Here is a 22479-nt window from a genome sequence, read left to right on the forward strand (position 1 = left end):
CCCACTTCCAGTCTCCCACCACTGTTTAACTCTCTGCTTCTATGTATTTGACTTTTTTATGTTCCACATATAAGTGAGATCCTACAGTAGTTTTCTTTCTGTGAAGGTGCTTTAACATGGTGGTGGAATTTTTCCAAATTAGCTTCAGGCTAATGAAATGCATATAGTTTTGAATAGTGAACATTAAGCCCAGTGCTTTTTTGTTGACTAAAAGAGGGATATTATTGATCTCTTCTTTTATACAAATTATCTTCAAGTTAAACTATATACATGAAAACTGCATTAGCTGCCTCACATTTTTTAAAAAATAAACTGGGGCATAAAGAAATAACAAAATAAATGTTCATTCATATGTGTTTTTCTGATTATATTTGTTCATTAATATATTAATTCAAAGTGATTTTCACATTTTATAATGCTATTTAACTTGAAATGTATTGTACTTTAATATAGTAAATAGTATTGTCTGTGTCGATTCTCAAATATATTCTTATATACTTAATATTGGGTTCGCCAGAAAATTCATTTTGTTATTTTCATAAAATAAAAGACACATTTTTTGTTTTCACCAATAACTTTATTGATTTGGATATTTTGAGTATGTTGACTATCTCCTGTTCTTGCCTGCTAGTGGACAGAGGCCAGGGGTGCTGCCAAACATCTTCCAGTGCATTAGACAGCCCCACAGCAAAGAATTATTTGGCCAAAATGTCAATGGTACCAAGAAACTTCACAAACCACTTTTTTTTTTTTTAAAGTAATTTATTTATTTATTTGTTTGTTTATTTATTTATTTTTAGAGAGAGGGGAAAGGAGAAAGAGAGGGAGAGAGACATCACTGTGTGGTTGCCTCTCACTCGTGCCCCCAATTGGGGACCTGACGTGCAACCTAGTCATGTGCCCTGACTGGGAATGGAACCAGCGATACTTGGTTCACAGGCTGACGTTCAATCCACTGAGCCACAGCAGTGAGGGGCCACAAACCACTTTTAACACATTTGATCAGATACCATAACTTCTTTGTACACTGCACAAACCTTTTTTTTGCGTTTCAGTTGCATTTTTACCTTTCTTAAAATAATAAAGCATAATATGCTGAACATGTGTATTTTCTTCCATCTTTAATATTAAAATGACTGCACAAAAATTCACCAATTTTGATAAGTTTTATTTTAAATGCACACTGATATGACAGCTGTCATAATACTATCTAACAAAATTGTTTCGAATGAAGTTAAAGACAACTGAGCACTCCTAGAGCCATCATATGGAAAACAACAAATGAACTTTTTGTCCAACTCGATAAATATTTATCATTCTTAGGTACTAATCAAATTAATCCTTTAAAAAAATCACTGGCATGTTGAGCTACTTGGAGTTTATTTTCTAATCGGAGAATTTCTTATGGTATTAGGTTAAAACGAAATCTGTTATTGATGAATAAATGGTATCACAGAAAAGAGTTCTAGCCCAAATGTTTAATAATTGGATTTAAGATAAAAGCAATTTCAGATGGCGGAATCTGCTTGGAATAGTCACAGTGGTAATTGAAGAGCCAGAATGTGGAAAGGTAAAAATTAACTACAGGTATTATTCAGAAATGGAAAGTGGAAGGAAATGGTATATGGTTTCAATTCCTACTTTAACTATAGAAGCAAAAATATAAATACCAAACAAAACTATAATAGATTACCTTCATCAACACTGTATTTTTAAATTTCCCTTAGTAAGGAAAGCAATTAAATATGCCTTAGAATTTTGTTCTGAGGAATCTATTTTCTTGTTGAATTCATGTATCTTGTTTCCTGGATATCTTAAATAGAATCAAAGGCTTGACATTTTATTTTTTTAAAACAAACTATCATTGAAATTTTGTTTTTGTTTAATCCTCACTCAAAGATATGTTTATTGATTTTAGAGAGAGAAGAAGGTGGAGGAGAGGGAGACAGACAGATATTGATGTGAGAGAGAAACATCAATCGGTTGCCTTCCATATGTGCCTTGATTGGGGATTGAACCTGCAACCTTTTTGGTGTACGGACAGCGCCCCAACCAACTGAGCAACCCGGCCAGGGCGATCACTGAATTTAAATGAAGGCAGTGGGAATGTCAGTTTTTATCTGACCCAAAATACATTTTGAGAATTTCACCTGTTTTTGACTTTCTGCCTACAAAACTATTCTGATTCTGTTTTGAGTATAAAATGTAAAAACACATTAGCCTCAGGTTAGCATATGTATGTACTTCGTGTTTTGTCTACCTAATGGCTCTGCAATGCTCTTTCAGGATGAAATAGATTGTCTACAGAAAGAGGTAGAAGAGCTTAAGAGTAAAAATCTCAGCTTGGAGTCACAGATCAAGACTATGCTAGACCCTTTAACCTTGATTCAGGGCAACCAAAATGAAGACAAACATCCAGTTGCAGATAATCCAAGTAAAATTGATCCAGAAACTGTAGCAGAGTGGAAGAAAAAACTTAGAACAGCTAATGAAATCTATGAAAAAGTGAAAGATGATGTGGATAAGTTAAAGGAGGTAAGTCGTGATTGTTTTTAAAATTCTATTATATGTAGTTTTAAAATATTCTATTATAATTGTTTTAAAATTCTATAAGTACCTTCAAAAGTATAAATAGCATACTATCTTGACTCATTCATTAGATGATTTGTGGGGAAAGGGAAGAAATCCCTGAATGAGCATTTATAAGCAACTGGAAAACTTTTTCTACTTTAATGTCATTAGCTGCCAAGAAATATCAGGTGGTTCCATTTGTGACTATAATTGGAGACTGTAATGCTTCTATGTGAGTTTGCATCTTCTTGTAGGAGAGTGACATCAATTTAAAGGATGTGTTTCTATTTCCCCTCTTTGTGGTTACCTGAACTTTTTTTACGCTTATGTCAGTCACTGCCCTGTATGCATAAAAACAAATTCATAGCCATTTCCCTACCTATAAAATGAAGGACTTGGATCATATTTTTTTTTAGCACTACCATACTCTAATATTTCAGATTGTAAATACTTAAAGGCTTAATGGCTAATTCCAAGATAGCTGGGTGTAGCGTTTTTAGACTACTTCATGCAAAAGAACATTGTGCCTTATGAAGCGGGTTCATTTTTAAAAATTACTCTTCCATCCATTCCACAAGGTAGAGAAGCATAGGTGAAAAGCCAAACCTAAGATTTTCCAGTCTAGGAAGGGAGATGAGGTATATGCAATCAGCACTAGGGATTATAATCAAGTGCTGTAGAGCATTGTTGGCCGAAGGGATCATCCTTAAGCTTGACCTCAAGTGTATACACAGTAGAGTCCTGTTGTTTAGAAAGGAAAGATTTTATGGTCCACAGCCACCCATTCCATCTATTCACATTTCCTTAAAATACTGTTACTGTGCTGAATTACTAAATCCTGCCTCCTAAAATCATTAATGAGCTCCATATGATATGTTAAAGAAATACTACCATATACTCTCTCAAATCCTTAGTGAGGTAAAGTAGCAGAGAAACGTATAAATACTAATACTTAGTATTATGATATACTAATACTAATACTACTAATAATAAAATGTATAATATTAATACTTAGTGTAAATACTAAGCTATTTTCACAAATCCCACACACAAAAAAAGAAAAAGTGCTGTTTGGGCTTAGAAAAGGCCCAGTTAAATACTTACCTGGCAGGGGAGATACCATGATCACGAAGGTGGTTTTCCCAGGGCGAGGCTTATCCATTGCACTCCGGATGTGCTGACCCCTGCGATTTCCCCAAATGTGGGAAACTCGACTGCATTATTTGTGGTAGTGGGGGACTGCATTCGCGCTCTCCCCTGAAAAAAAGAAAAAGAAAAGGCCCAGTAAAGAGAAGGAAGGGCACTTGATACTTTTAGAGAAAAAAGTGCAGCTGTAACTGCACTGCGTTTATCACAAGTTTAGGGGAAGTGTATGGTTTCTTTGGTTTGATGGCCAACATTAATTAGCGTATTGGTTTGTGTAAGAAGACGAGAGCGCACAGAAAGGGAAGACAGCTGGGAAAGAATAGGGTTTATCAATCAGCCATGTCCCCTTAACTTTCCTTCTTCTTCTTGAGCCATCAGTAAGTTTTGTGTGGTCTCCTTTAATTATTAAACTTGATTTAAGTTTTTGGCAATAAATGTTTCTTAGAACACGAGGCTCGGGATGAAAACTTTACTCCAGGCTCCTGAGAGGCGGGTAGGGGATGTAAGTACGTAAAACACAGTTTTCAGTTTTTCTTTGATTTTTTAAAGGCCACATGTTAAATTTAATACACAAAGCTACCCTGAGACCTCAGAATTATTTGGGATATTTAATAAGCCCATTTTGGATGCCTAGTGAGGGAACTAGGTAGTACTAGGCAGTAAACCAGGGCAAAAATGAATTTAGAAATATGGACTATGGAGAATTTCAACATAATAACATACTATAAATCAAATACAGGAATACAAAAGATTCAGAATAAAGGACTACTTACAATGAGTGAAATGCATTTTTTCCTGACATTTTCAGTGTTGAACCATTATGAGGCTACATTATCTAGTGTTGAGAATGCAAAATAGTTAGCTGAAGACTTCATTATTTTTTTAGATGCAATAGTCAGAACTCTGCCCGTTATCATCTTTACCCTCCTAACCTTCCTGAAGAAAATATCTCCTGATAGTTGAGCAACTAGCCAGGGCATAAAGAGAATATTAGAGAAGCATAGCACTGATGAGGGACCTTGAAGTGTAGTGATACAAAACAGAAGGGATGGGGGAAAGAAATCTCAAATGAGTTTCTAATTTAAGCTTATCCTCATCAAAAAGCATTCACTAAGTGCCTCCTCCTCATGGTGCTGTGCTTGAGAGCTTAATTCATTGTGTCTATGAGGAAGTAAATGACTTTCCTGATGTCTTCAGAGGGGCAGTAATGGTGTTTATCAGTCACTTAAAGAATTAACCCTCCACCGTCCTGTTTAGTTTACAACCAGGAAGACAAGCATGTGTTCAGAGCCGGAAAGGAACCTGGGTGAATCTAAGAGAGTTAGGCATTGTGCCCAAAACAGTGTTCTCTGCCTTGCTCTTCTTGTCATTCTCTCGGGGCGGTTGTGTGTGGGTGGGCAAGGGATACAGTCAGAAATTCTGGAATTTAGTCAGAAACATTGGTCAAATTTTTGAACTGTTTTTAAGTCTTGGTTTAGACCTTTTTGTTGACAGCAGTTCCTGTGACTTGTTCATTTTGAATGAGAATGTTCTGGTCTAACAAAGAATTTCTCCTGCCAGGTTACTGAGATGGGTTTCTACTCTAGGGAGTCTTTTTTTGGAGGGGAATTCAAAAATGCAATGACTAGAGAAGTTAAAGGAGTAACTTTTACAAAAACTAAAATCTAGGCACCCTACTTTTCAGGCTGTCTGCAATCAATATTGAGCCTCTAGATTTCCTTGTAATTAATGTTTTGTTAATCAACTTTTAGGGATCAGAGAATTCAAAAAAAAAATCAGACTTAGTTTTCTGTTTTTTCGTTTTTTTGTTTTTTTTTTTTTTTAGTCAAAAGAGAATCCATAGAATTTATTAGAAAACATTAACTCAATTTTGAGAGTCCCAGAAGTTTTGAGCCGGGGCTTTGGGAAAGCTTTTTGCAGGGGGGGAAAAAAAAAAAGCAAGTTGTTTAATCAAATCAGATTTGTTTTCATGAAAAAACTTTTTAAGTAGCAGCTCAAAATCAATCTTATAGCTCAAGAATTAACTCTTAGCATTAGTTTTGCAAATAATTGCATATCGTATAATGTTACCATGCTTAGAATATTCACTTATGTGAAAAAGGAAAGAAAAAATTGCCATTAGACTAGTCCCTTAATGACTAACTAACATAGCCCCGTTTATTTCCCTGGGTAGGAAATTTGCAAAGAGCTTGGGGAATATAGATTTAAAATACTTGGTTCTATCCATGGTTTCCTAAGTCATTCCCAGTGGTTATTTTAAGTTTCTGAAGGCCATGTTTCCGCATTCAGTTTTCTGATATTATCACTCTAAAAAAATACTGATGGCTCATGTTATAAATTTTACAGGGCACTTTTATTTTAGCTTGTGCTTAATTATTTTTAATTCTTTTTTTTTTAAGGCAAATAAAAAACTGAAATTGGAAAACAGTGGCCTGGTGAGGGAGAATTTACGACTGAAGGCTGAAGTTGATAATAGATCACCCCAGAAGTATGTATTTTGTTCATAGAATAATGTTTCAAATTATGTAAATATTTTAGAATAAGCTATTATTATGATAATATATTTTTCATCTGACTCTTGAAGTATGTAGGTTCAAGTAGAATGCCCTTGCCTCTGAAAGTCAAGTGTATAGTTATGTTACTGGTAAAATCTTAGTCTCGGTTAAGGCTAATTTCCTTATCTAATTAGCAAGAGGATTGTTGTGTGACCTAAAACTATGAACTTGCATTTAGTTTTATATATAACTGCGTAATAGTACTAACAGAGAGTAAGGAGAGGAACATAATGTCCTTTAGACATTTTCTGAAATAATCTTAATATTAGTTAATATTCATTAACGCTCTTCCTTTGTCAGGTATGGAGGCATAGAGAGACGAAATTAATGTATCTTGTGTAAATAGGATTTGAACCCAAGTAGTCCAGCCGCAGAGTACATGCTATATTCCATTACACTGAAAACCATTTTACTTTTACACTTCCCATGACACTAAAAAGCCTATCTGAAATAGAATTTAAGGCATTAACTGTTGCATTTTGGACTGATTTGAACTATGAAGTGATTGCATTCTCCCATTATGATGGGATAGTTTTCATTCCATTCCAAAATGTCAAATTGCACGTATTGACCTACTTAACAGTTAGTTTGTTTGTTTAAAATTATAAGAAACAGCTGAGATTGAGAGCTGAAGATGGAGAAAAGATGGGGGACACAGCACTTAAGGTTTTTCTTCTTCTAGGAAAAAAAACATAAGTGAAAGCAGACTATGACCCCCATCCCTTTCTGACCCGTGCATATCGGAACTCCACACTTTCTTCACATCCAACTGCTAGACCTCCTTTTTTCCTGCTGGAAAAAGATAAGACAGAGTGGAAATTTTTCCTACCAGAAATAGCTCTCTGCTTATCATTTGAAAAGGAGAAAATGTTGCATTTGGTAAAAGAAAATGCAGTATTAGGAAATGGTAGGAGTAAACCATAATTGCTCAAGGCAGAGATAACTAACCAATAGAGCAAGAAACATAGCTTTCACTTTTAAATAGTTCCTTCCCCTGTGCTCTCCAACCTCATCTTGCTTTCACTTCAGATAATGTCCTACTTTGACAAATTAGTGAAATAAGCTTAGGAAGTGTAGCTGTTATGTAGTGGTTTTGAATCTCTGCTCCTCTCATTTATTGGCAGCTCGCCTTGCCTGTCATAGCAATGCTTGTCCATTAGCCATTTCCCACAGCATGCTGAATGGAACTAAAGCGATTTTGTTTGTAGTTTTTATTTCTTGAAAGATTGCCCACCAGATTTCAGATTTAATGCTGCCACTAGGATGTGTATTTTTAAATACCTATGGTTCCAGCCTGAGAAGTGACAGAAGAATCTCACCTGAAGAAACCTGGCTTCTATTTCTAACAAGCAGCCACACTCCTGAATCCCATATAACTTTAGGATTTGCTGTCTCTAACGTCCATTCCTTCTCTTCATGATAAGGGAACAGTTTCACTTAAAAAGCGATTTCAGTGGACCCTTATTTCAGATCAATTTGCAATGCATTGAGGTATTAAATGCATTGCATTTGATTTATAGCCTTGTTTACTCTGCATCACCAAACCCTAGTGGGATTTAGAAAAAAGCTCCCAGATCGAGTTCACCCGAGGAGAGCTTCTATTTGTATTGAAAAGAATACAACAATTCAAGAGTCTGAAGGTACATGCAAGCAAAAAGAAAAAACCATTCCATTTTGTTCCCTTGATTAGGAAACACCTTGACCAATTATTTTTCCCCTTTTTACTTGGTTAGGTGTCAAGGAATGCTGTTTATACACAGCCTTAGTCTCTGATGTATCCTTCAAGTTATGCAGATATATTCTACAAATCATTCAGGAGAGCTTTAAGATTTAGACTAGAAAGGAACAAAACTAGGAAAGCGTATTCGTCAGCTTGGGCTGCCATAACAAAATACTGTAGATGGGGTGGCTTAATATAGGATATTTATTTTCTCACAGTCCTGGAGGCTAGAAGTCCCAGATCAAGGTTCGCAAGTTTCAGTTTCTGGCAGGGGCTCTTTTTGGCCCATAGACAGCCAGCCACTTTCTCATTGTGTCTTTACATGTCAGAGAGAGAGAGAGACAGACAGACAGACAGCCACCTGGTCTCTCTTCTTTTTCTTATAAGGGTACCACTCTTATCAGATTAGAGCCTCATCCTTATGCTCTCTCATTTAACCTTATTTGCTTTTTAAAGGCCCTGGCTCTAAGTATGGTCTCATTGGGGGCTAGGGCTTCAACATAGGAATTTGGTGGGATAGGAGTGGGGAACACAGTTCAGTCGATACTAAATTTATTCCTTTTCAAGACACTCAAAAAATATGCTGTTGCCCCCAAACTAGATTAACATCTGGTTGAAACAAAGGGGAACTTAAACATTTACACTGGTCTCAAATAGATAGTATTGTGCAAAAGTAATATATGTTATAATTTACTTAAAAACAGTGCTATAATCTTTTAAAAATGAAGATCCAGATTGTCATTTATCTCCTCTGTTAACTGCTTTTCTATTCTGTCATTTACCCTCTATTATATCTCATCTTAAAGTACACCTTGCTACTTTTCCTTCGTCAACATTAACTTTAAAGCCCTTTTGAACAGTGTGACAGATATCCTACCAAACATGCTCTTCTAAGTTTCAATAATATTTATTCTGTTTCTTGTCAAAAATTCATTGTCCTAGTATCTAAACTGGTGGTCAGGAAATTTAATTTTTTTCTTTGACTTTATGTAGCCACTCCCTGAGTTCTTCTTTCTCTTCTAAAATAATTTAATTTGCCTGGGGGAAACCATCTGTTTACCCTTTCAGTTTTTTGTGACACAGACTCATAAGAGAATCAGATTTGATGTTCAGAAACTTAAGAGGTGGCGCTATGTCCTTTAGTTTACAAGGCTGGTATCTGAAGAAAACTCATGTCCCAGCCAATCCAGGAATACTCAATGTTTGTTGACTTAACACTGTACAAGGTGCTTTGAAGTATACAAAATACATACTCTTCGTGACCCCTAAAGTAAGTTAGGTTTACTTGCTATAATTTCTCTTCCTGCCTCATGCTTCCCCTTCTTAGCATATATTACAATTACTGATAATTAATGTTTTGTGTAATTATTTTATGGCTTCCTTCTGTGTGAAGAAACAGAAACTGTATTCACTGTTGTAGCCATTGCATTTTATAGAGTTCTGGCTCATATTCTGCTCTTAAGTGTATATTTGTTGAGTAAATGACTGAAAAATATAGCTCCTAGGACTATGAGGAACAAGACAGACATACAGAATGTGGTACACTCAATAGGAAAAATGAGTAGCTTTCTTCATTAATTCATTGGCAAGTTGGGGAGTGGGGGCGGTTAGCACTGCTTTACAATAAAAGAAAACTAAGAGACAGAATAACCAAACTACATGGATCCATTCATATGTGGATTTTTTTCAATAAATATACAGTTTACCCTCCATATACCTAGCGTTTTGGATCTCTGGATTCAGCCAACTGGAAATCAAAAACAGGATTTTTGATCCTCAGTTGAGAATCCATAAATGAGGAGGTCTGCGTGTATGCCTTGTTCTACACCATTTTATATAAAGAGCCAATTCCTCACAGATCCCAACGGGTGGCTACAATTAAGTTTGGGGGGTAGTAAAAAGTTCTCTAAGGGACTTGATCACCTGTAGATTCTCAACTGCGTTGGGAGGTCAGCACCCCTAACCCTGTGGTGTTCAAGGATCAACTGTATAGAGATCTTGTTTGGATGTTGATTTATAACAAAACAAATGTCAAAAGACATTTTAGGTAAATCTGAACATGAGCTAGATACTAGATAATACCAAGGAATTACTGTTAAATTTGTTTAGGTGTTGTGGTTACTTAACAAAATGTCTTTTTTTTTTTTTTTTTTTTTTTTTTAAGAAATGGATGCTAAACTATGTACTACAGAATATTTTAACAAAAAAGGGTTTATATATGTGTGTGTGTATGTATGTATATATGTGTGTGTATATATACACATAATATATAGGCAAAATGTTGGTAATTGTTCAAGTGGGTGATGAGTGTACAGGAATTTCTTATATAGTTCTCTGTACTTCTTTGAATGCTTGAACATCTTTATAATAAAAAATTAAAACCAACAAAACATGATCCCTGCCTCCAGGAAGTTCAAAATCTAATGAAGGCAACAGACAAAAACATGAAAAAATTAAATACTAAGCAGATACGAAGGCAAGTAGCAGAAACAGCAATATGAGTTTAGAGAATACCAGGTGGGTTGTAGTAATGAGTGTCTTTATCAAAAAAGCAAGACTTGAGCCCTGGTTTGAAGAATGGAGGTTTCAGTGAGGAAAACATTCTGGGCAAGAGAAAATAGCTTGAGCTGATAGGAGTACTGTGTGGTCTCTTCAGCTCCAGTCCCTTCTCTCCAGTAAGAAAAATTGTAGCTTCCCTCTCAAACTCATCAGAGCAGAAGTCCTCTATGAAATTTGCACATCTCTCCGTTGGGACCGCCATCACCCTAGTAAATAACTGGTTAGCACGCTCCATGACGTCACCACTCTGTGCTCCAAGCAGAAAGGCCTGTGCTCAGTCTCCTATTGAGGGGGGAGTGCCGAGGGCTCCACCGTCCCGCATGGTAAGAAACAGCAAGAACGATGAGAAGCTGAAGGGGAGACTAAAAGTGCTGCGTTTCTCGTATTCCTAAATTCCCTTGACCTCAATTACTGTTCCTGCACCGTGCCGGGAAGTGTGGATATATTTGTTCTTGATAGAGTTAGGAGTTCCTTAGTGATTTTTTTAGCGTGAAGAGGTATGAAAAATTGACTTGTAAAGCTTTAAAAGTTCCATGCCCTCTCTCTGAGATCTCTGAGTTGAGTTGTGCCGTTTTTTGCTGTAGACATGCTAAGCAGGGTTCGCGCCATGTCGCCAGCTATTATGAAGCGTTAGCAGAGCAGCTGTTCTTGCATCCAGCCACTAACTCACCTTAATAGCGTAGGGTGTAAAGCTCCATGTGTAGAACTTCACAGGTCATTTATATCACACTTGGTAATAATTGGATTAATGTCTCGCTTTTTGTAAATACGGATTTAAGAATGTTATGTGTTCTTGTCGTTGTGTCCTTAGTGATATGTATGAGTTTGATGACTCTGTGCGTGTAGCGGCTCTTTTATTGCACAGCAACCCCGAGACCGCCATTATGAACCAACCTTGACCCATGCCCCAGCTCTTTCTGTGGGAAGATATTGTCCGGATGCTCTCTGGACAGTGAGCAGCATTTCCTGGTTTTAGGATATGAAAAGAAATACTCTAAAGAGGAATGAATAGACTTCTTAGATTAGAATCTGTGCTTTCTTCCCTTTTTGCTATATTTGTGTTTCTTCAGTCATCTCATCTATTCCCATGCCTTTAATAATAATATATACCTCTGTGTGGGAGATTACAAAAGCAAATTTACATCTTTGACCTTGTCTTTTCTCCTGAACTGTGGCATCTTGTTTCTGTCTACTTAAATTTAGAGCAAAGAGGTTAAATACAGACACGTGCTACATAAAGTTTTAGTCAGTGTCGGAACGTATATATATCAATGGTCCTGTAAAATTATGATGGAGCTGAAGAGTTCCTGTTACCTAATGATGTCTTAGCTATTGTAATGTTGTAGCGGTAACACATGAGCATGAGTTTGTGGTGATACTCGTGTAGACCCACCGTGCACTCAGTTGTATGTGTAGCACACACAATCACAGTAGTAGTGGGCTATACTATCCAGGTGTGTTTACGTGCACTCTGTGATGTTTGCACGAGGACAGAATCACCTAACGATGCATTTCTCAGAACATACCTCCATTGTTAAGTGGCAAATGACTCTGTGGTCATCCCCTCTTTTCTTAACTTTCTATGGTTTCACTCACCACAGTTTTAGTTACCCCCACGGTCAACAGCAGTCCAAAAATATTAAATGGAAAGTTCCAGAAATAAGCAGTTCATCAGTTTTAAATTGCACATGTTCTTATTAGTGTGATGAAATCTCATGCTGTCCCGTTTCCTCTCACCTGGGATGGGAATTGTCCCTTTGTCCAGTGTATCCATGCTGTGTGTGCGACCCGTCCCCTAGTCGCTTAGTAGCCTTCTCAGTTATCGGGTCAACTGCAGCCGTGCAGCTGTGTTTGCATTCAGGTAGCCCTTATTTTTCCTGATAATGGCCCCAAAGCCATTCACATATTTTAGTAGAATATATTGTTATAATAATTGTTCCATTTTATTAGTAGTTATTGTTAATCTCTTGCTGTGCCTAATTTATAAATTAAAATTTATCATAAGTATGTATGTATGGGAAAAAAACATAGTATATATATGTAGGACTTGGTACTATCTGCGGTTTCAGGGATCCACTGAAGGTCTTGGAACGTGTCCCCATGGATAAGGGTGGGGGCTACTCCAAACGCTTATCTGTGGAGACAGAATACCTGGATTCCAGTTTCCCGGCTTTCCCCTACCCAATTCATTTTCACCATACTCAGAAATTATCTTTATAAAGTATAAATCAAATTATTCAAATCTCCTACTGAAAACTATTCAGTGTTTTCCTAAAATAAAATTCAGAACCTTTACAAGCTAGTCTGCGCTCACCTGTTTCCCTGCATCTTGTTCTCATTTCCCCAACTCTTCCTGCTCCAGCCATAATAGTCTTCTTCTGTTTCTACAACATGCTGGACTTCTTTCCTCTGCTTAGAACGTTCTGCTTCCAGATCTTTATGCAGCTCTCTCCTCTACCATCAGATTCAGAGAGGCCTTTCCGATCATTCAGTCAAAAGCAGCCCTCTGCTTCAGCACCTTCTACTTCCTTACTCAGCCTTTATAGTGAAACCACGGTAATAACATCATGGTATGGGGAAGCAGTACAGTGTGCTATTGTGAGCTCCGGAGCCAGGCTCCCTAGGACTGAACTCTGGCTTCGTTTACTTACTACTCTGTGACTTGGTGGAAGATATTTAACCTTTCTGTATTTCCGTTTTTGTCTTCTGTGAAATGGGGACAGTACTGCCTCCCTTGTTGTAGTAAGGGTTAAAGGAATTAAAACTTGAAATGCATGAAGAACATTGTCTGCCTCCTTCGTTCTAATTTGAACAACACGAGGGTAAGGGCGTATCTGCCATCTCCTTCCCTTGGAAAACCCCAGCACCTGAAATGCACCTGATAAAGATTTGTTGAATAATTAAATGAATAAATTGCATTTGATAAGTTAACCTCTTGGAGCCATTTTCTTTATGTAAAATATGGATAATTTGGAACTGTGAAGATTAAAGGAAATAATTTTATATCTTTGGCACAACATGTAGCACAAAAAACAAGTAGAGGGATGTGTGTGTGTGTGTAAATAATTGTCCGTCCCACATAAGACTGTTTATCCTCTTGCTTTGTTCCTATTCTCTTTAATGACTTGACTACTCACCTGGTTGCCTAAGATAAAAACTGCAGTCTTCCCCTGTTTCTCCACCCTTCCTTGTTCCACACCTAATTGTTGTGTATTTTCTATATATCTTACCTCTTAAATGCCTTTGTAATCCATCTTCTCATTCCCACTAGTTTGATCCACATGATTTCTTGCTTAGCCTATTTTAACAACTTAACCAACCGCTTGCTCTTTTCCACTCTCAAGCCTCAAGCACCTGCTTTATTAAAGTTGCCTGAATTCTAGAATATAAACTTGATCGTCTCACTCCCCTACTTAATAACCTTTGGTGATTTCTCATTGCCTGCAAATTAAAACCCAAATTTCTTAATATAGTATATGAGGCTCCTTACTAATACGACCTTAACTTAGCCTTCTTGTCTCCTCTCAGGCTCCCCCTTATCTTCTGCCTTGGCCATGCTGAATTTCTCACTGTGCCCAGGTTTGCCATGTTGTGACATGTCTTTGTACACTTGTCCATGCCTTTTCCTTTGTCTTCCCTGGCCCTCCCCATTGGCCTCTGCTTTTTAACCTGCCTGGTTAATTCCTACCCATCCTTGGAGATCTAGCCCAATTCTCGCTTCATTGTGAGGCCCTCCGTGATGTCCCCAGAGAGAGGAAACACTTCCTCTTGTTCTTCCCATTGTTGTTCTGTCATACTGTTTTAAGGATCATATTGTATACTGACCAGTTCCCTGACTGTAACAGTCAGTTAATCTTACTAGCTCCTTGGAGCTCAGACATTTTTTAAATGCATCCATATGTGTATATATATAAAATAGATATGTGTGCATGCATGTGCCTTCTCTGGGGCCTGGCAAGGAAGGAGTGCTTATACTTGAATACTCTGTGCTGCCACTTGGACAGAACTGACCAAGGAATTAAGATTTTGAGCTTTCTTGAAACTTCAAAGTGCAAAGGATTTAAGAGGGCAGGATATCTGATTCCTGGCATTTTCTTCAAATGAGGAGAACAGAGGGATTTCCTGAAGTTTTTCTAAGCTGTACCAGAGATTGGGAATTAGAAAGGGAAGAGAGGAGGCAATGTTAGGGCCTGCCTGGCTCCTGGACCGAGTTTCTCTCTGAGTCTCCTTTCTTGAACTGGGCTTTCTTGCCCTTGTCTGTCTCCCTGCTGACTCTGAGCTATGGCCCCTTCCCATTCACGGGTCTGTTCTTCCTAAACTGTGATTTAAGAGATGCCTGTACCACTGTCACTACTCCTGGCTGTTGGCTTTCTCAGCCACACCTCTGGTCTTGCTGGCCTTGGCTGTTGTCCCTTCTTGACCTGTTATGGCCTTTTTTGTTTCTCGTGATTCTGCTCTGACAAATGCCATGATTCCTGGTATTTGACCCCAGCCTGATCCAATGAGTGATTCTGCTATGCCCTTTGGTTTTCCCGGAAGGGGAACTTGTAGACTGTCAGGGGAGCCTGATGATACCCTGGGGCCAGACTGTGACAGCCAGCTGTGCTCAGGCCCCTCAGCAGCCCGAGGGGCCCTTCTCTGGATATTCAGCTAATTGGGGATGGACAGTTACTGCAGTTTTCTGTCAAGTTGTCTTTACTGTATTGATAAGATATTTTAGGAGCCTGCAGTGCATGCTAATGACTAAGCAATAAGGTTGTCAGAAAGGGTATGAACTGCTTGAGAAACTGATAATGTCTTCTACTTCTTTTGTTTTCTTCCTTATAGCCCCTCAGCATACATTAGTCCTCAATAACTGTCATCTCAGTAATAATTATAGGATGGCTGGATCACAGTTTTTTGTTTTGTTCTGTTTTGTTACAGATTGTTCTTCATGCTGAGAGAATGGTTTAACTATAATGAAAAATGTATATATAGATAGATACTAGTCCATTAACTATAATGAAAAATATATATATAGATAGATACTAGATAAAGTTTGCTTTTTTCACTCAACAATAGTGGTACTCTTTTACACTATTGAGATTTTGTTGTTGTAAAGAATATTGTATTTTGGGAAAAGGTATAAGTTCTTTATTCCTCTTAGAAGTGTAAAATAGATGAGATAGCATGTCTAAGGTTCTCTCTTTCTATGAAAGATTAGGATCCTCATTAATGTCATATAAACTTCAAGGCTGATTTTTTGGGCAGAAAATTAGGGCATTTCTGCATGGAATTGTAATGAAATACATTTATCAAATAGAATGGAATTTATTCCACAGTAAAAGGGAGTGTGTATACATGGGTCAGCCCTTTTTAGAGACCACAAAAGAGAATCTGTTCTTCTTCAGTTTACATATACTACCCAATGCTTCAGTTGGTTCTGGTAAGAATTTCTGGGTATCCTAACAAGACTTTTCAACACTACAATTTTTACTACAAATGCCTAATTAGTTTAATAAACATACACACAAATCTTTCCTTAAAATTGTGTTAATAATGTAAGCTATTACTTTTAAATTCTGCTCTCCATTTGAAATCTTGCAAAAGCAAATTCTACCTTAATTTTTAAATACAACTTTTGAGAGGTAGAGGAAGAATGTCTTCAGGGCTTCAATTCTTTGTCTAGTTCCACTGTGCATGTGAATTTTGTCTTTAACGGGTAAATTGTGGCATTTTTTTTCTTACAAATATTGAAGCACTTTATATTTTGTTAAGCTAAGATGAAACATAACATAGTTTGTATTTTTTTGTTCCTCAGTATTAGACTTTGAAACAAGTAGTTATGTGATATTTAGGCCCTAAAATTTTGTATTTAAACTTTTGCTTATTTCACACAAATAGCATTATTTCTTTGTAGTTGAAGATGCTTGCTGATTGGGCATGAGGTAGACAAGATGATCCTATATACTTCCTATATTTAGCATACTAAAGATGGAGATTTCAATTCATAGTTCTGGTTCAAATTTAGTCTTCATGTCTATGGTTAAAATAGATACCCTTTTTGGGTTGGCATTTGCCAGGATGATTTATTTTGGTTATACTTTTCTGCAAGACTACTTCAAAAAATGATCTTCGGAAGTTTCAAAATATTCTTGAGCATGTGTGCAAAGCATAGTTGCTGTTTGGTAAATACCCACTTTGTGCATTTATATCTTCTCACATCTTTTTTTATCTCCATGTTTTTATTAGCGAATGTATGTATTAATAAAATATTACAAAAATACCAATCCCTTGATTATGTATAGACTTTGTTCTCAGTAAACCTAGTTTGCATTTTATACAATTTCATAGTATAAATAGGTGCTGATATTACTTAAGAAGGGATCTCATGTCTATATACTTCCTATGGGTTCAAACATCATGTTTGGATTCAGACAGACCTGAATTCAAATTCTTTTCCTGGTGCTTACTTCCTGCATAACCTTGAACAAGAGACAACCTCTTAAAGCTTCTCATTTCTCATTTTTAAAATATAACAGATTTTCCTTCATACAGTTGACATGACGATTAGATTAAATAAAATTATATCAAACATATGGCAATGCACTTGAAATAAGTAAACATTCAGTAAGTTGTGGCTGCTGCTATTATTACTGTCATCATCATTATCAATAGTTGTCACACTGCTCTTAACTATTTATTTTTACACATATGCTTGGTAAGTTCTATCCCAAAGCTTCACTTCTTTTTTTTTTTTTTTCATTATAAGCCAGGGAACAAAAACTGTCTTGCATCTTCAAGAGGAAAGAATTTCTTCCTGTTCTTTCTCACTATGCCTCATATTATTTAATATATTTTTGTGGAACCAACTTATATGACTAGGATTGGCCATTGACAGTACATTTATGAATAATAAATTCTCTAGGAATATAACATTTTCATAGTTGAGTGTTTAAATTTCAAAAAGAGTCTCTCTTGAGGAAACACTGGCAAGTACTATAGCTCAACAGTGGATAAAAAATGTATAGGCCACTTCTTAAAGTTCCCTAGTAGTTTAAAGACAGATGTTCCCCCACTCCTACCCTCCTGGCACAAGGATGAAATAGATGTGGGGAATGCACAGCATCTCTTTGGAAGCAGGTGAGAGAGACAGGCCCCCACCACCAAATACAGTTCTGAGCTCCTCACAGTCTTGGTCCTCCTTGCCCTCTTTCCCTAAACTGTGCCCCCTTATCGGCTGTGTACACAGTGCACAAGGCAGAGCGCAGCCCTGGAACCGCCTTTTCTTCCTACTCCGATCAGAAATCAGGCCTGAAGAGCTCGTTTTACAAGCTACTCACTTCAGTTATGTGTAATCAAAATAGAGGAGATTACAAATTTCAGGAGTATCTAACTGGCGGGTTATGCTTTAGGAGGAAATTCTTAGGAAAGGGAAAAGAGCAGTGGAGAGTTCTTCCCTCTGAAACTCGACCAGTCTTCATGTTTAAATAAAGAAGGTACTTTTCTAATATCTCTGCAAGTCGGGGAATGAACGCGTAGGCAACTCTGCAATAAAACCCGCTCCAAATGGGCCATTCTTTCTTAGGGTAAGTGTGGCAGCTCTTTAAAAAAGATGTAAGACTCACATGAGTTTACTTGGTTTTCTCACATGCCAACCATTACTTTAGTATAGGTTATCCTGTGCTTGTTATGGCAGCACATATATTAACTTCGGTAATCTCACTTGGCATGGTTACGTAGGACAATAAAAAAGATATTTAAGCCAAAACTATGCAAAGCAATCTTAATAATCAGTGGGAAAAATCTCATTGTTCTATCACCTTTAACAATTTTTGTCAAAACGTTAAGTCTCTCACTGTCAGTTATAAATGTATATGGAAACGAAAGAATAGTAAACTAATATTTAGTAAGAAAATATATTTGCAGTTTAAAACATTAGAAACATTGAGAATTGAAGTTTTTCTCTTAAAAAAAAAGTTATTGATTGATTTTACAGAGGGAGGAAGGGAGAGAGAGAAACATTGACCTGTTGTTCCACTTATTTATACGTTCATTGGTTGATTCTTGTATGTGCCCTGACCAGGATTGAACCCTGACTGGGGTTGAACCCACAACCTTGGTGTATCAGGATGATGGTCTAACCAACTGTGCTACCTTCTCAGGGCTGTGTTTTATTTCTTTGTAAAAAAAAATTATGGAGAATAATATGAATAGCTCCTGCCACCTTATCCTATAACTTATATATGAAGCTAGCATCTTCTCTCTCACCTTAATGAACTGTCATACTCTCGAGTTTGCATAGCTTCCAGCATTGTGTCCTTTGTGCTTTCAGTGTCGTGAAATATCTCCATATTGCTTTGATGTGAAGTTTTTTGCCAGCTTGTCACGTCCTCTAGATATCTTTATCCTTTTCGTCACAACCACTTTTCTCATTTCTGTCAGTAAATGCACCTCCTCCAAGTTCCTCCAGCGTATCTTGGGGCTCTCACATGGTGACAGTTCCCACATTGCCATGATCAGCTGTTCTTCCATAACTACATTTACATTTGCTAATTTTACTTCTGCCATTAATCACTTTTCACTTCTTTGCTGCACCTTCAACTTGGTAGGCTAATTCTGTCTTTTGATTATCCATTTTTGTGAAACGTCCTGTGGCAGCAGGACATGTTCTACCGTCTGTATGTGGACTGAGTAACAGATCACAGTGACCAGTCACTCTCAGACTCTGAAAGAAGTGATCCGACTGCTTGCCGATCATGATGCACCTGTTACATATATCGTGTTTTGTGAACGGAAAAGCTAGCAGTGACTGGTGTTACTTAATCAAACTGTGCTAACTGAAATTTGTGCATATGAGAACCATGTCCAGCAAGGACATCAACATTGAAAATCTATCAGGCTAGATCACAAAAGCTGGTCCAGAGCCAGAGATTGCTCTCACTTTGTTTTACAATTACTTTAGCCAGCAAGTAGGAAAAGATATGAAGTCCAAGACAGATGGGAGGGAATGTCCCCCTTTCTCCTCAAGATGATGTTTCTGAAGTGTAGTGGTCTCAGCCACCTGCTGCACTTGCTGCCTTTTCCCTTTTGTTGGGGATATTTTTGAATACTGGAGAGGCAACATAAATGACTTGTTTCACAGCTAGTTAATGGCAGCATAGCATGAGATGCTAGTTCTTTTGATACTTGGTTTGGGCATTTATTCTTTTACAACATTTGCTCTCTTCCGACCCCCTTGAAGCATAATTCTGTTCTTGCTGTGTGTGATGGGCTATAAGTAAATGTGGTCTTGGGAACTTTGCTTTCTTGGAGTTGTTCTTAAAATAGTTAGAATTCCTCAAAGGTGAAACCGATAGGACTTTCCTTTCTCTTACTTCTAGCAGGGACAGGAACAGTCTTGTGCAGTCTGTAGCTTGTTGGACAAGGGAACCCTCAACCAGAACGTGCACACCAGTTAACACTGCAAGATGAAAAATTCTTTAAGCTTCTCCTGGATTCTGATGTCAGTTGCAGCTCCCATATTGCTCTACGATGTTTTCTCCAGCGTAATGAAGCCTTTGGCCATCACTGCTACTTGGAAAATCAAAGCCTTTTGGTCTCTAATGGAATGTTTATGAAAATACTCCATTTTGAAATTTGCTCAGGATAAGGAAGTCTGGTAAATGATGTTAGAAATCCCTCCGGCTTGCCTTGGCAGTGATTCATTTAATGACATGTACTCTGGAAATAGTATCTGGAATTAGTGTGAAGAAGAGAGTATTAAAACCCAAAGTTAAATAAGCTCTTATCCTTATTGTCTTCTTCCTTGGAAGTTTAGCACCATATATGCATTGCTAATTATTATTTCTATATGATCAAGTAAATTGCTCTTTGCCAAATTTAATCTAGGTATCTAGAGTAAGCCAAAAATCCCTCTGCATCTGTCAGGAGTCTCATTTATTTGCATTATTTTGCTAAGGTGAAAGTGGAAGGGTTTTTTTTTGGTTGGAGCATTGTAAAATGCAAGTCTGTAGCGAAAAAGAAGTATACCGTGTATATGTCATTCTTTGTTGCTTTCCTTCGTATCAGTAAAAAAAGAAAAAAGGCAGTCAAATGTATGAAACATTTAGTTTAGTCATATAGTGACTCATAACACTTACATGTAAAAGAGGCCCAAGGACCTTTGGCTTATCCTGTGGTGTTGCCCCTGCTCCCCCGCCTTTTTTTTTTTTCCTTCCCATCTTAATATAAAGCATTGATGTATTTTAAAATATGAAAACAGTACCATTCATTCAAGAACTATCTAATGAGGGATTGCCGTACAACAGGGATTGTTTTAGGGAGCTAGTGGTAAATATGGTCAAACTCCTTGCCTTCCTGGAGCTTCCACTCTAATGGGGCAGAGAGAGCAGCAAACAAACAAATTGCATGGGCTGATTAATTAACTGATCGGTTCCGTGGCTTTCACTGTGCATTTCTGTCCATTTGTTCCTTCCTAGTGAGGTAAAATGGTCTGATCACTCCAAGTATTATAGACTTGTAAGGTATTGAAATGGAACTCTGGGGAATTGAGGGCAGTGACCTTTTAGACAACAGCCAGCTCCCTCGGAGACTTCTGCTTGCTTGTCCTGTACGTGCTTTGTTGCTGGCCTTTATTGTTAGTTCTCACGGTGCTTCGGCTTTCTTTCGGAAGTAAACGAAAAATATGGTTAGGGCAATCATTTTGACTTCAACTCAGAACCATTTTTAAACTTCTTTTAAAAACACGTAGGGGCAAATATAACATCTTACCTTATGTTTTAAATTCTAGGCTGAAACCTGAAATAAGAGGCTGCTAATATTTTCAGAAATGTTCCTTATTTATCACTAGTCTTATGTAAGCTTCTGAGTTCTCTTTGGTAACAGACGTCTATCTAGTAAAATTATTTGATTTTAAATCGTTTGATATTTTTCATCTGAAGATAAAAAATCGCACTTATGAAAAAACTTTGCTAAGTAAATTCAAGGCTGTCACTTTTTCTGTGTGCATTAAATAAACTGTTACCAGTTTTTCCATTTAAAAATAATGTGGATTATTTGATTCTGCCAAAGTAGTTACAGTCAAGAAATCAGATTTTTTGCTGAATGCACTAAAGAGCTTTGTCCACTTTAAAAAATTTCTTATAGAAACTATAGCTCTGTTAAATACAACATTTATAAACCAAAATATTTTTCTTTAACAAATAAGGAAACCCCTCCATCTTTCATTTAACCAAATACTCAGTCATAGTAGTAAATTTTGTCTTTAAAACAGGGAGGCTTGTTGTAGAAATTGCTTTTGTTTTTGTTATACCTATGGTTTTTTGTTTTTCTTTTTAAAGGTTGAAGAGCGTATGCTCTTTCCGAGAGTTCAGTTAATTGCAGTGAGTAAATCAATATTCAGCAACAAGTCTTTTAAGGCCCTTCATAACCTTGAGATTTTAAGAATCTATATTTACTTTTGTCCCTGCTTTTTTCCTTTAGTGAGAAGAGCCAGGATTGTATTGCGGGTAAGCTGGAGAGTGAATTGAGCTACAGTTTAGGAGGAGGTGATAGGCCTTGTATGAGGGTCACAGAATGTATTATATAGTGGTGACTAAGAGGGGCAGTTACTATTGGTTCCTTCTCTTTGATAGTGTTTTTTAATACTTAGTATATTTTATTAATTATAATTATTTTTGTTGTTAGGGAAAAAAGAAAGGAAAAGATAAACTCATAGATAAAAACAATTTTAAGAAGTAACCTTCTCAAGTACCTTCCTCCAAAAAAGACAGCCCCTGAGTTCTTTAGGGATCAATATTTAATTAATCAAAGCAATGATTGAGAAAAGAACTTTTGTGGAGAAAAAGTTATTTTTTTATGGGGTTAGAATAAAAGGCTTATGCTTATTGGCTTATAGAAGCAGTTTTCTGAAAGATAAAATTTTCCTTGGTGGCCAGATGGAAGTCT

General features: G+C 37.0%; 1 protein-coding gene and 1 non-coding gene across 2 annotated transcripts in view; both read left to right on the forward strand.

Annotated features, from left to right (window-relative positions):
- The window catches only part of OBI1 (ORC ubiquitin ligase 1), a 41952-nt gene that overhangs the window by 14345 nt on the left and 5128 nt on the right, over positions 1 to 22479 (forward strand). Inside the window, exons 4-5 of the mRNA XM_090258153.1 lie at positions 2287 to 2535; positions 6117 to 6205. Of these exons, the coding sequence (XP_090114279.1) occupies positions 2287 to 2535; positions 6117 to 6205 (338 nt within the window). The remainder of the gene's footprint in view (positions 1 to 2286; positions 2536 to 6116; positions 6206 to 22479) is intronic.
- On the forward strand, positions 3668 to 3831 carry LOC149995909 (U1 spliceosomal RNA). The gene has a single exon (XR_016507581.1). It is a non-coding gene; the product is annotated as a U1 spliceosomal RNA (small nuclear RNA).

This window comes from Furipterus horrens, unplaced genomic scaffold (assembly GCF_987537825.1).
Source record: "Furipterus horrens unplaced genomic scaffold, mFurHor1.1.pri manual_scaffold_12, whole genome shotgun sequence".
Lineage (NCBI taxonomy): Eukaryota > Metazoa > Chordata > Mammalia > Chiroptera > Furipteridae > Furipterus > Furipterus horrens.